The sequence below is a fragment of the Sciurus vulgaris genome (genome assembly GCF_902686455.1).
Source record: "Sciurus vulgaris genome assembly, chromosome: 7".
NCBI classification, from domain to species: Eukaryota; Metazoa; Chordata; class Mammalia; order Rodentia; family Sciuridae; genus Sciurus; species Sciurus vulgaris.
This window is the reverse complement of record NC_136467.1, coordinates 91692809-91705869: the sequence shown is the minus strand read 5'-3', so window position 1 is coordinate 91705869 and position 13061 is coordinate 91692809. Positions and strand designations below refer to the sequence as shown.

The window sequence follows — 13061 nt, the reverse complement described above, 5'->3', positions numbered from 1 at the left end:
AAGAGGGAGATGCTACCTGGTCCCCAATCTCTGGACAGTTATAGAACTACCCACAGGACTTGTAAGAGTACAGGATCTTACTTCACTGTATCTGGTGTGTAAGATTGAACACTCTAAAAGCAAACCCTACTCTAAACTAGAATTCAGTACCATTTTCAGGTCAATGGGAGTTCTTACGGGCAGGACATTTGCTATAGGGAAATAACATGGTTCCATGTATGGAATAAAATGAGAACCTATTGAAAATGCTGGACTTTACAGTAGATGAAAAGAAAGCCAAAGGATGCTAGGCTAAGTTTTGGTGTTAACAGGAGTCCTAACAGCCTCTAATTATTTAAAAAGTGTCAGATGTCCTAACAGATTGGAGGCTAGTCCTTGATATTACCAAATAGCCTTTATTAATTTGGAAGATTTGCCTTCAAAGAGTCAAGAACACATGCAGTACACTCTATTTAAATTTCCAAACACTTCGATTTGGGGAAACATCAATCTGAATGCTTCAAAATGAGACATATCCAAAAATGGTAACTTGTCTCCCCGAGAATCCACTCCACCTTCTTATGATTCAACCTTGCTAACAAGAAGCAAAGACTGTTTAAAGGTAGGATGAAGTACATGGCACCAGTTCACAGCTCAGGATTAGTGCAATGATACAAGGAAGATGGCAAACTAACAGAAAAGGAATCTAAATCATAAAATTAAAGATTTCTACTTATAGTTATTGGAGAATGCGACCTAGTCAGGGGGAAAAAATACAAAAGTATAAATCTAAATATAAGTAAAACATCTTATTTTTCTCAGAACTCATCAAATTACATAGTATGTTTCTCCCTCCACATTCATATATTTAAAGTGGGTAAACCAAAAAATATTTAAAGAAGTAGTTACTTACTGGTAGCCCCTGCAATCCTGCATCACCAGGAGGTCCAGGTTTCCCTGGTTCACCCTGGAAGAAAAGCTTTTTATCACATAATTGAACCTGTATGAACTGCTATATTACTTTTAAGAAAGGAAAGAGTATAAGCATTTTAAGCAAAAGGATTTTTCCCACAGCTGACCTTATGTGCACTTTTAAAATTCAGCAAGGAGGTGGCAAGGTAGAACATGGGACATAAACTCAATCAAAACATAATATCCCTTAGCTTACTTCCATCAATGGGGCAGTTTTCCTGAGCAAGCAAATAAGTATACTATTCTAGTAAGAATTTTGTCTTTGACACTGGATTAAAAAATTAAAAGGAGGGGGAAAAAAAAAGCCAAAGCTAGCTAAACAAATCTCCTGGTGATGTTGTAATGGAAATACTGTGCTCAGCTGGTCAGGCCAGCAACAGCCCCATTCACAAATGACTGAATCACACAGCTACCTTTGTTCCTGGCATTCCAGGTATCCCGTCTCGGCCATCCACACCTGGCAAGCCCTAAAGCACACAAAGAAATACACTGTTAGAAGAAGTCACATTCTTCTTCCCTACATTCTTTTCTAAACTTTTTACTATAAGTCAATAATCACTGAAAAAATGCACCTGTTGACTACAGCTCTGGACATACCGTGTCTCCTTTGGGCCCGGGGAGTCCAGGAATTCCTCTAGGACCTTGAGCCCCCTGTAGGGCAGGAAAAGAGGGATAAACAAGACATGGACAATGATTACAATATTTAGGACGTGTCAAACAAATAAGCAAAATCATCAGATGACACTAAAAAGCAGGATGCTTGTAGTGTGAAGACTAATTTGGACTCACTCTGTCTCCCTTAGGACCTGCTTCTCCTGGAGGTCCTCGCTGTCCTTGATCACCCTGTACAAAAATTAAATCTTCTTAATATAAGCAAAATTTACTTGTTGATAGACTTGTTAAAATTAGGACGCATCATCCACATTATCTACCTATTGCTCTTTCTCTACAATGGCTTTGATCTATAATAGATGCGTAGTATAAGAAATCTTTTTATTAAAAAAATTATAACCTTAAAAATTGATGGCAACATAGGATAATTGAGACTTGCATGTCCTTTTTTTCATTTTACATGTATAATGGCTCTGTGCTATTTGGATGTATATATAAAATAAATTAAGTTCCATACTATAGGTAACAGCATCTGTAACTACATCTATATAAAAGTTTACCTATTGACTGCTGTGGTGGGCTGAGGGTTGGGTTAGTTGCTAATGTTTTCTCCATGTTTTGTAATTCCCCACTCAATAATAGTGATTTCTGTCAAAATTATCCAACTAATGTGAATATATGGTATAGGAAATAAGTGAGAGGATGTGTCTCCTTACTTGACTACTTCAAAGCCTTCAATGGCTCCCTGTTGTTACCGTTGATTGCTTATATTGGCATCAAATATTCTCCATAAGGTAGTTCTACCTTACCCATTCAATCTCATCTTCACACACTTCTCCACCTGAGGCAGTGACGGCCTCTATAATAGCCCATGAATCCTACACCACTAACTGTGCCCTCCTGTACTTTGCTGCCTTTCTCATCTAGAATGGGTTTCCTTTACAAGGTCCCTTACATGGATTATCTCTATCACATGTTCTAGCACTTGATCTTGAAGTTTGTCAATGAGTTATATCCTGTCTTTTCCATTAAACCAGAGGAACTTGAGAGTCATGAATCCTATTTGACATACCTTTTTCTACTTTTTATATGGTGTAGGTGACTAATAGATGAATTTTTTTTTTTTTTTTTTTTGTCTGTTTATCTCCAAAAAAGGCTTGAGGCCGATTACAATAAAGAAAAGTGTACATAGTATGAAATAATATGATCAGAAATCATAGAAAAGGAAAAAGGCAGAACTATCCAGGAATTAGAAATAAGATTGTTACAGTGAATCTAAGCATGACAACCAAAGCAAAGGGAAAACACAGCAAACATAAATACTTAACATACTGACTTATTCCATAAGAAAAAATATCAAATCAGAAGAACATTTCTCTGTGTTATAAAAAGACAGGCTTTTTTTAACTGTAATTTTTAAATAAATATAAAAACTATTGCTCATTTTTCCATTTTAATTATTCACATGTACAAAATACTTGCACATACCCATATATATAGCAAAAAAACTATTACTCCTAATATATATATATATATATATATATATATAGAGAGAGAGAGAGAGAGAGAGAGATGTTTAGCTTTTGTAAAAGGAAAACCACTTACAGGTGCACCAGGCAGACCCTGAGGCCCAGGTTCTCCATCTAAGCCCCGAGCACCCTGAAAAGAACAAGATAAAGAAATAAAATTGAGATTGGTTATGTATGTTAAAGGGCATATCCATCTTTCTAAAGAAATATAGTAGCTAGTTTAAAAGGAGGTTTTATGCTTGAAATACACAGTGAACCTGAGGAGTACTTTATCAGAAGCTTCAGATATGAAAATACAGTTTATATCTACTCATCACAATGACAGTATTTAAATGCAATGTTTGAGATACTTCTGGAATTTTAAGTTAACACTGCATTCTCAGCTGCTGACATGAACTTAAAACACTAGTACTCACTCAGAGACCTTGACAAATCCATTGGAAAGAGGCCATCAACCTTCAGGGTTCTCAGAAATGCCTATGGGAATTCATTAATGGTAAAGGCTATAGAGCCACCTTACAAATAGAGAACTCTGGTACCACAACTGGAAGAGGGACTTATGACACACTGGATCCTACTAAGATCTAAAATAAAAAGTCCAGTCATATGATTCAGAAGAATGAATTGTTGAAAACACCTGAGCATCTCTTCTCCCATCCAGGATTGATGCTAGGTTCAGTTTACATAAAGTAACCAATCTATGTCCTCAGGAACAGTTTCACCCTACCAAGAAATGGCATAAGAACTAGCCAGAGTCTTATAAGTCTAATTATCTGAAAATGATCTCTGACTTGGCTACATATTATACAGATCATGCCCTTATTTTCATTAGAAGAATCAAAATGTGATTTTAAAACAAAAATGTATTGTTTTGGTGTTCTTTATATATGCCCTTTGCAAAATACAACCTGTTTGTAAATTTTGTTCTCATCTACACAGCAAATAAGAAAGCATAAGGACAACTGCAGTGAAAAGACAGCTCCTAATGAACCAGGCTGAGAGGAGATGATAAAATAAATGAAAAGCAGTCAGAGTACTGGATAGATGTCAGGCCAAGAAATCCAGGTGGACAGCATCTACAGTAAGAATTAAAACTTAGAAAACCTTTGATAGAAGGTTCAGACATAGGTAGAATCAAAGAACAAATACAACAGAAGCAGAGGGACCACAGAGCCTGGAAATTCTTTGATCCCTAAAAACTAGAACAGAGAACAGGCATTCTACATTCACTGAGGAAGAAAGAATTTGGAAGACCCGAGAAAAACCCTGAATTCATCATTTGCTTTGCATTATGAGAACAGAGAACAGCTTTGCATTATGGAAATGGCTTTGATGCTCTCTCTCTCTCTCTCTCTCTCTCTCTCTCTCTCTCTCTCTCTCTCTCTCTCTCTCTCTCTCTCTCTCTCTCTCTCTCTCTCCCCCTCTCTCATTGCTGTTCAGCATGAGCTCAGACCTAAACTGCTGTTACTAGGTAACCAGTCCATGTCTGAGTTCAAAAGAAGAGCTTTAAAAAAAAAAAAAAAAAAAAAAAAAAGAATAAAAGCAATTTGACAGAAATCAAAGAAAATGAGAAATTTTTAAAATATTAAATAGAAAATGTTTCAAATAAAGAGAAGATCATGAACACTAATTGGCTTCAAAGTGAGGGGTAACATATTTTAGAGGACAATTTAAATCAGAAAAAGAGAAGGCTTAGCTATCAGAAACATCAAAAATTTATCAGTTGTATTTCTTAATAAATGAAGAGATGCATGCAAAGTGTTACTTAAGGTAATGTGAAGATAGAAATGTACAAGACTCCAATATTTTTTTAAATACACTGTTTTAAGGAAAGAAATAGTCTAGAGGAGAGGAAAAAAGAAAGCAGGTAGAAAGAAAATATCTGGAAGAGACAAAGATTTAAAAAATAAAATTGAAAGAAAAAATAGTAACAAGTCAAAAAATGTGCATCTCTTTTTAAAAAATTAAGATTTGACTTCATTTATTGAGCATCAACAATGCACAACTTCTTGCTATTTAATTGCTAATAAAAAGCTCTGTGTTGATGTGTTGAACTGACACAGATTAGCCGCACTGTTTCTGAAGAGAATAAAGCCAGGGTCAGAAGTGGGGGTAGGCAGATGTTTTTAACATTCTGTGACCTACAAATTGACTTTTCTAACATACTCTCTAAGAAAAGGAAACTGTTTTATGATACAAAAGCTAGACATACCCCTAAACACACACACGCCAATAGAAACATTTTTGAGGGTATCGTCAACATACAGGTTTCCATTGTTCTTAGGATACTCACTCAACCAAGCATAACCCATTCTCCATCCTTCACACACAGTACCTCATCCTCGTAGTCTCAGCATCCTTCTGATGCCACCTCCTTCCTGGGTCCTCCTGGTCCCCTATCTGCATTCCCTCATTCCATCCACCTTGAGATTTCTGCCTCACTTGCTGCACAGTAAGCTATTTATTTGTCTCTCACAATAAGTAACAAATTAATGGGTCCTTATTCCTCTTCAAATCTTCCTAATAGCTTGCAGAACACCTTGCCATGGAAGGGCTAGTAAAATCAGATTTCTGAGACTGGGCTAAGGGCAGATTTGGTGTTCTCTGGTCACAGGTTTATCACCTGTCTAGGGCAGGGCTCAGCTTGCAAGTTGGCCAAGAATTTCCCTAGTAGCCTGGGAGGAAGCCTGCCTTCTCTTGACTCTCCCTTCCTGCATTCCCCTGTTGACCAGAAGCACCCCAACCACTGGGCCAGTGTTATTAGTGCTAGCTACTGATACTGATACACAGAGAAAAATAGAGCAATCCCAATTAATCTAAATTACCCCATACCATTTAAAATATATTATAGAGTAGTCCTCCATCTCCATAGCTTCTGCATTTGTGAGTTCAACCAATCATGGACCCAGAATAAATAAACAAACTAACTAACAAACAAACAGTGTTGCTAAAGATGTTGTTTTAAAATGGCCAAAACTCTATTTAGTACATTTTGATATTGTAGTATTGTCATCGTCATCTTACTTTTTCTCCTTTGTCCCCAGCTATGCCGGTGATGCCTCTCAAACCTTGAGCTCCCTGGAAATATAAAAAAGAAAAGTGGATTATTTTAGTTAAGGCACTTTTTTTTTTTTTTTAATTTTCCACAGAAACTGATCCAGAAGAAGGATGTTATCATAATGGCTCAGCTTGTCTTTTACATCAGCTATACCTTGGCTAGCCTCAATGTTCAACAAATTTCATAGAATCATTATTTCCATAAATATTACTCATTTTGACAAGAAAAAGGTGTAACAATTCTACTTTCATATAGTACAAAAGTAATGTAAATTCTGATTTAACAAACATTTTAAGTTGAAGTATGCTGATGCCCAATTACCTTGCAAATTACTGCAGTGATCTGCCAAAGCACAAGGGACTTTTTATTAAAAAACATAATTATGAACAACTAATAATGTTCTAATTAAAATGATTACTGCTGGAATGAGCTACATTAATCCAGCGCATTATTTTCCTACTGCATATTCAGGGTATACAAAATTTTTCATTATATCATGTGATAGTGCTATAGAATATAAAAGATATGTCAACCTCTACTGTTCAGTATTTGCTTTAAGATTGCCTGGCCCTGGAGTCTACTAAATGAATGTATGTAATTATATGTAGACTCTTTTTGTTTAAAAAAGTGCTTTAATGTACAATGGAAACTTTCTTATTCTGAAAAAGTGATTATCTCTCCATGCTGGTTTGGTGAGAAAATAGAGAACATCATGTTAAAATAAAGTTATTAATACAAATGCTACCTATGAGATATTCTAAGAGTCATTTTTAAATATTTGCATATCCTACTCCAATATATTTTTAAAATACTTTACTGGAGGTCCTTGAGCTCCAACTTCTCCCAGTTCTCCCTGGTCACCTTCTTCACCCTAAAAAACAACAGAGAAAAGCACAATAAATTGGTCTATCAAATGAACACAGAAATATGCTACATCTAGTGCAGAACATCTTATATTCATTTGGCATCGATACTATGCTCTCTTGAATTGTTTTATATGTGTGATCCATGTTAATTGTAGAATATTCAGAAAAATCCAGAAAAATATACAAATAAAGTCACCCAACTCACACAGTTCAGCTATAAATACCAGCAACATTTTAATTTTTTTAATATTTTGTTTTAGTCATAGGTGGACACAATACCTTTATTTTATTTTTATGTGGTGCTGAGGATCGAACCCAGGGCCTCATACATGCTAGGCAAGTGCTCTACCACTGAGCCACAACCCCAGCCCCAGTAACATTTCAGATGCTGTTCTTTCACAGTTTTTCTAAAGGGAGAAAAGGAGGGAAGAAAAGAGAGAAAGGGGAAAGAAAATGTGTGTGTTCATGTTTGAGAGAAAGAGAAAGTTGGGGGAGTTATTGGGAATATGTAGTAATACTATATAAACATTTCCATAAGCTATAGGATATTTTAATTATGACTTACATGTTAACTTTTCTTATTACCACTTTTATACCATACACAATTTATAGTGGATTTAAATCAGTCTTTTCTTTCATGGGTTATAACCTTTGATTTCACTCATGGAAAAGCCTTTTCAACCCCCAAAATATATAAATATTCATCTGTACTTTTTTTTAGTAATTCTGTAGCTTAATTTCTGGCACAGAATTTAAAGGTCACTTATTCTGATATTTATTTATTGAATAGTAGATCCTCTCCACATAAATTGGAAAATTCATTCTTAACATGTATAAATCATTAGACTCTAGGTTTCCTATTCTATTCCACTGATCTGTTTATGATGTTACCAATACCAAAACATTTTAATTACTGAAATTTTATAATACATTTTCATCTCAGGGAGAATTCCCATACCTTTTTAATTTATAGTTACTCTTATATTTCAGATTTTCTTAAACGTTTACCCTTCCAGAGGAATGTTAAAATCATTGAACAGATATTCCCCAAAATACTACTAGTTTTCTATCAGGACTACATTAAAAATTTCTCTCCTAGAAGTTAATGTATCTCCCCATTTAGTCAAATGTTTTTCTTTTGAACTTCATAGATAAAGTTTAACTCTTTTCTTCAAATTAGGTTTCCATATTAAGTTTGTTCTAAGATATTTTGACTATTTAGTTGCTATTGCCAATGGGACCACCTTCCATCACATTCTCTAACTAATTATTATTTTGGCATCTTGTTATTATAACCTCTGATATACTTTAAAATATTAGAATATTCAAAAAGAAGTCCAATTCCTCAACAAAAAATATTATTTTATAGAAAAAAGTGACTTTCACTCTGATGAGTGCTTTACTTTCTTTTAATCAATATACAGTCTTACATTTTCTGTGGTAATAGATATTTTAAATTAGGAAGTTAGTGATGAGAAAAATTATTTATAACATCATGTACATAATAGTAGACTTAAATCCATTACTATTGTTTCTTTATTACATATTCAATTCACTAATTTTCTTGCTCCATCAACTATATCTTACATTTAAAGATTTTCACAAAAAAAGGACACAATAGAAAATTTAACAGTAGTATTAATATAGAACATTTAGGCATATGATTCAAAGAGCTACATTGTGCCTAAATAATTTAACTTGATTTTTAATGTAGTATAGGGGTCTTACACCTTGGTTTTAGTCTCCTAATTATATTCAGATTATATTTCATTAGAACATATGATGGACAGTGGAAAGAGGCAGTCCAATTCAAAAGCCAGTGAATTAACTGTCCACAGAGTGAATAATCATCACATGTGCATAATTAAATACTGTTTGTTTTTCTCTACAAATTTATAAAACTAGCTGCCAAAAGAACAATGATTAATAGGTCCTTTGTATTTTTTCCTTAGTAGGCTATGGAGCATTTCCCATAGATTCTCCATAAACCTTAAAGCAATATGCTTGAATTAAACATTTTACCTTTGAATGAAAAGCACATACCTCATCAATAACCGCAAATTTAAAATGAAAATTTTTAAATTTATTGCCAATTATTATTTATTTACTATCATTTATTACCATTTAATAAGAGATTTTTGAATGAATGCTGATCTGCTGCATGATGTTGCCAATACCATATCTTTTTCAAACTTTTTACTTGTTCTAATTAGTTATACATGACAGTAGAATGCATTTATGCATGTTGATATATAAATCATACATGAATGGAACATAATTTCTCATTTTTCTAATTGTACATATTGTAGGATCACATCAGTCATGCAGTCATATATGTACATGAGGTAATTATATCTGTTTCACTAGACTATCCTTCCAACCCCCGTAACCCTTCCCCTCCCTTCACTTCCCTCTACCTAATATAGAGTAACTATTCTTCCCTAGCACCCCGCCTCCTTATTGTAAATAGCATCCGCATATCAGAGAGAACATATGGCATTCAGTTTTGGGGGGGTTTGGCTTATTTGGTTTAGCACGATATTCTCCAATTCCATCCAATTATCAGCAAATGCCATTATTTCATTCTTCTTTAAAGCTGAGTAATAGTCTATCATCTCTCTCTGTATATATGTGTGTGTGTGTGTGTGTGTGTGTGTGTGTATGCCACATTTTCTTTATCAATACCATATCTTAATTATACTTATTCCTGTTATAGTTTGGATATGAGCTGTCTTCCAAAATCTCATGTGTGAGACAATGTATGAAAGTGAATTAATCCCTGATTGGATTACCCAAGTGTTAACTGGAGGCAGGTAGGTTGTGGCTGGAGGAAGTGGGAATTGGGGCATGGCTTTGGAGTATATATATTTGTATACGGCAAATGAATTCTCTCTCTGCTTCCTCATGATGCAAGCTGCTTTGCTCTGCCACGCTCTTCCACCGAGATGTTCTGCCTCACCTCGAGCCCCAAGGAATGGAGCCGGCCTTCTATGGACTAAAACCTCTGAAACCGTGAACCTTCAAATAAAATCTTCCTCCTCTATAATTGTGCTGATCAGATTATTTAGTCACAGCAGCGAAATAGCCGACTAAAACAATTTCTATATTCATAAACAATTTTAAAAGTCTTCATTAACTAACTTGCGTAATAAATTCAAGGCAAAATTGTGATTCTAAATGCAAACTTCAGGCCTCCAGGATCTCTTATCATTCCAGTTCAGCTGTTAGAAGCCCCTTTCAGAGTTCATTCTTCAACAAGCTATTGTCATGCCATTTTATTTTTGTTTTTCTTTTTCTTTCTCTCTTTTTTTTTTTTTAGTTGTAGATCAACACAATATCTTTATTTTACTTATTAATTTTTTTTATGTGATGCTGAGGATCAAACCCAGTGCCGCGTGAGTTCTAGGCAAGCACTCTACCACTGAGACACATCCCTAGCCCTATCGTGTCATTTTCTTACATAACTTTTCAAAGACACCACTTATAGTCTGAAGTGACATAAAAATGTGAAATAAATGAAAAGAATTTTTAACAACATTCGTTGAAAATTTTGGCAATTACCTACCACAGCAAGTATGCAAGTTTTCCACTGAAGCCCAAACCAGATTTGAGAGTACAAATAACTAACTTGTATAGATACCAAAAACACTAGTTTCATGAGAAGAGTGAAGATCAACAGCTTCATGTCTAAACCCCGTGGGTTAAGGGAATAAAATTTCCCCAAAATAATGGGTCACCACCGAAAGGAGGAAAAAGAGATGCAGAGCATCAAAAATAAAAGAAGTCTGCTGTATCTACTTTTCTATGCATATTACCTCATGAAAATGTTTTGATGCAATTTTAATATTCTTGCACACTTATTTTGGTGGTTAGCTAATATCATATGTATATTTCACATTTAGTGTAGTCACTCCCCTGTGATTAGACATGTTTTTCATTCTGAGTTCCCAGCACTTAGAATAAACCCTGGCACATGGCAGGTACTTAGTAAATATTTACTAAATGTTCAAAATCACAAATTTTGAGATTCATTGAAGAAACGGGCATGCAGAGACCCTTCCAAAGTACTCATTTTTTTTTTTTTTTTTTCTATTTTACTCCAATTTGTCATCGGGAAGCCAGCTATTACATTCCAGATAAATAAAATACCTTCACTAAGTAATAAAAGGCATTTAAAATAAATGTCTGAATTACAATAGGACACAGAAAATTGGTCAATTTATTCTGATTATGTGAGATTATTTAATATACTGATTGTAGCTAAGGATTTCAAGAATATTAATGCTTGAAGACATTAATAAATTGCCTCTCTAGCTCTTTACTTCCAAAGAAAAAGACTAATCTTTTGTCACTACCCACTAAAGGTGTAGAATAGCACTGTCAACAATAACAACGAAAAGTCTACAGGATCTGCATTAAGAATAGCTTGACTTTATACAATATAATAAAATGTACCAAGACAAAAGTTCCACTGTGCAGAAAATAAAATTCTTAGGTAGTTAAAAGATGACTAACCTCAGTAGATTTTTTTTAAAAAATGGCAAATAGGTCATCTTGCTTTGAATTTCAGTCTTGGTTTTTCTGCAGAGCACGCTTGCCCTGGTACAAGTTTTGCTATAAATTCCATGCTTGCATCCAGATAATAACACAAGTTACCACTAACTTCCAGTTTACTCAAAATTTATTTTATATTGAAATAGAGTCAGAGATAAACAGAAAAATTATTCCAGAACTTGAGACTAGAAGGTATAAGCCAGTTACAAACTTCTGTTTGCTAAGATCAATAACACATTGCATAAAATTTTATGAATATCAATTTTTTTTATGAGATAGAACAATTAGTTGAATGTTCGACTATCAAAAGCATCGAGGAAAAATGTTGAATGTGACTGATTTGAAAGGGAAAGAAAGGAAAGGGTAGCCACACAGGAAAAAAATGATAATGTCCAGTGCCTTCTTTGTTTTTTATAATTAAACAACTTATTATGCTTAGTCAGAATATTAATGCATCTACTGAGAACATATCAACACTATTTGAAAGAGAAGGACAAAATATAATGTATACTGTATTATTCCTTATAGTTGCTTATAATGAAAATACCTCCTAATCACAGTTTACCCACGAAACACTCATTTTTCTTACCTTGTGTCCTTGTCTTCCTGGCTCACCAATTTCTCCTTTAGCACCTTTATGGCCCTAGCAAATACAAAAATAAAAAATATGTAATATCATATATTTTAAAATATATATAAATTATATAAGATATTTATAAATTATGTAAAATTACATATATGTATACAGAATTGATTGTTTTTGGCACCAAAAGTATCAGAAGGCTCACAAAATGATCCTGCTTCCCTAAGTCCTTGTCAAGGTGCTACTAAGAAAAAGATTATGTCACAAAGAAAATTACTGCCTTAAATGCTCTAAAAGGCACTATGTATATTAGATGACTACTGTATATAATATGTATCAGTTTTAGTTCATAGGAAAACACTGTTCTAGAATTTTAAATGCCACATTACCCAGTTCAGTACCAGGATTTATTGATACCTGCCTGCTGTTCTAGAAATCTGGGTTCCCTACATTCCTCCTGGAGTGGTCTAGAGCACTGAGCCTTTTTCTGTACTGGTGACTGAACTTTTCAGAAGAAGCAGCCCTGACACAGCTCACCTGGATATGCCCTGCTTCTGTGGCTACTGGAAACTCCAAACCCACCTGCTTCCTGGAGATGGGGAAGGGCGGGAATAAGAAGGGCATTTCCCCAGATGCACAGCTCTCTGCCTCTTCCTATACACTATTGTTGGTGCAAAGGGAAAGCATCAAAGGGCAGTCGAAGCAAAGTCTGCCCAGCATGGAAAGAGAATCCCTGACCTCTCTTGTCAGGCCACCTGTTCTAAGCTTACTTGCACTGTGGCGAAGTACCATGAGGGAAACTGTGAGACAACACCCCCAATTAAGTCTGTGAGAACTCTGACCTCTCTCAAGTCTTTCTGAAAAATAAGATACAACTCAGGCCCAACTCTTCCACAGTTGACAGAAAC

General features: G+C 34.7%; 1 protein-coding gene across 2 annotated transcripts in view; it reads right to left on the bottom strand.

Moving 5' to 3' along the window:
• Positions 1-13061, bottom strand: part of COL9A1 (collagen type IX alpha 1 chain) — a 143559-nt gene that overhangs the window by 34658 nt on the left and 95840 nt on the right. For both annotated transcript variants that reach the window (XM_079146528.1, XM_079146527.1), the window contains 8 exons: positions 12160-12213; positions 6968-7021; positions 6117-6170; positions 3169-3222; positions 1741-1794; positions 1549-1602; positions 1365-1418; positions 893-946 (listed from right to left, as the gene is read on the bottom strand). In XM_079146528.1, the coding sequence (XP_079002654.1) occupies positions 893-946; positions 1365-1418; positions 1549-1602; positions 1741-1794; positions 3169-3222; positions 6117-6170; positions 6968-7021; positions 12160-12213 (432 nt within the window). The remainder of the gene's footprint in view (positions 1-892; positions 947-1364; positions 1419-1548; positions 1603-1740; positions 1795-3168; positions 3223-6116; positions 6171-6967; positions 7022-12159; positions 12214-13061) is intronic.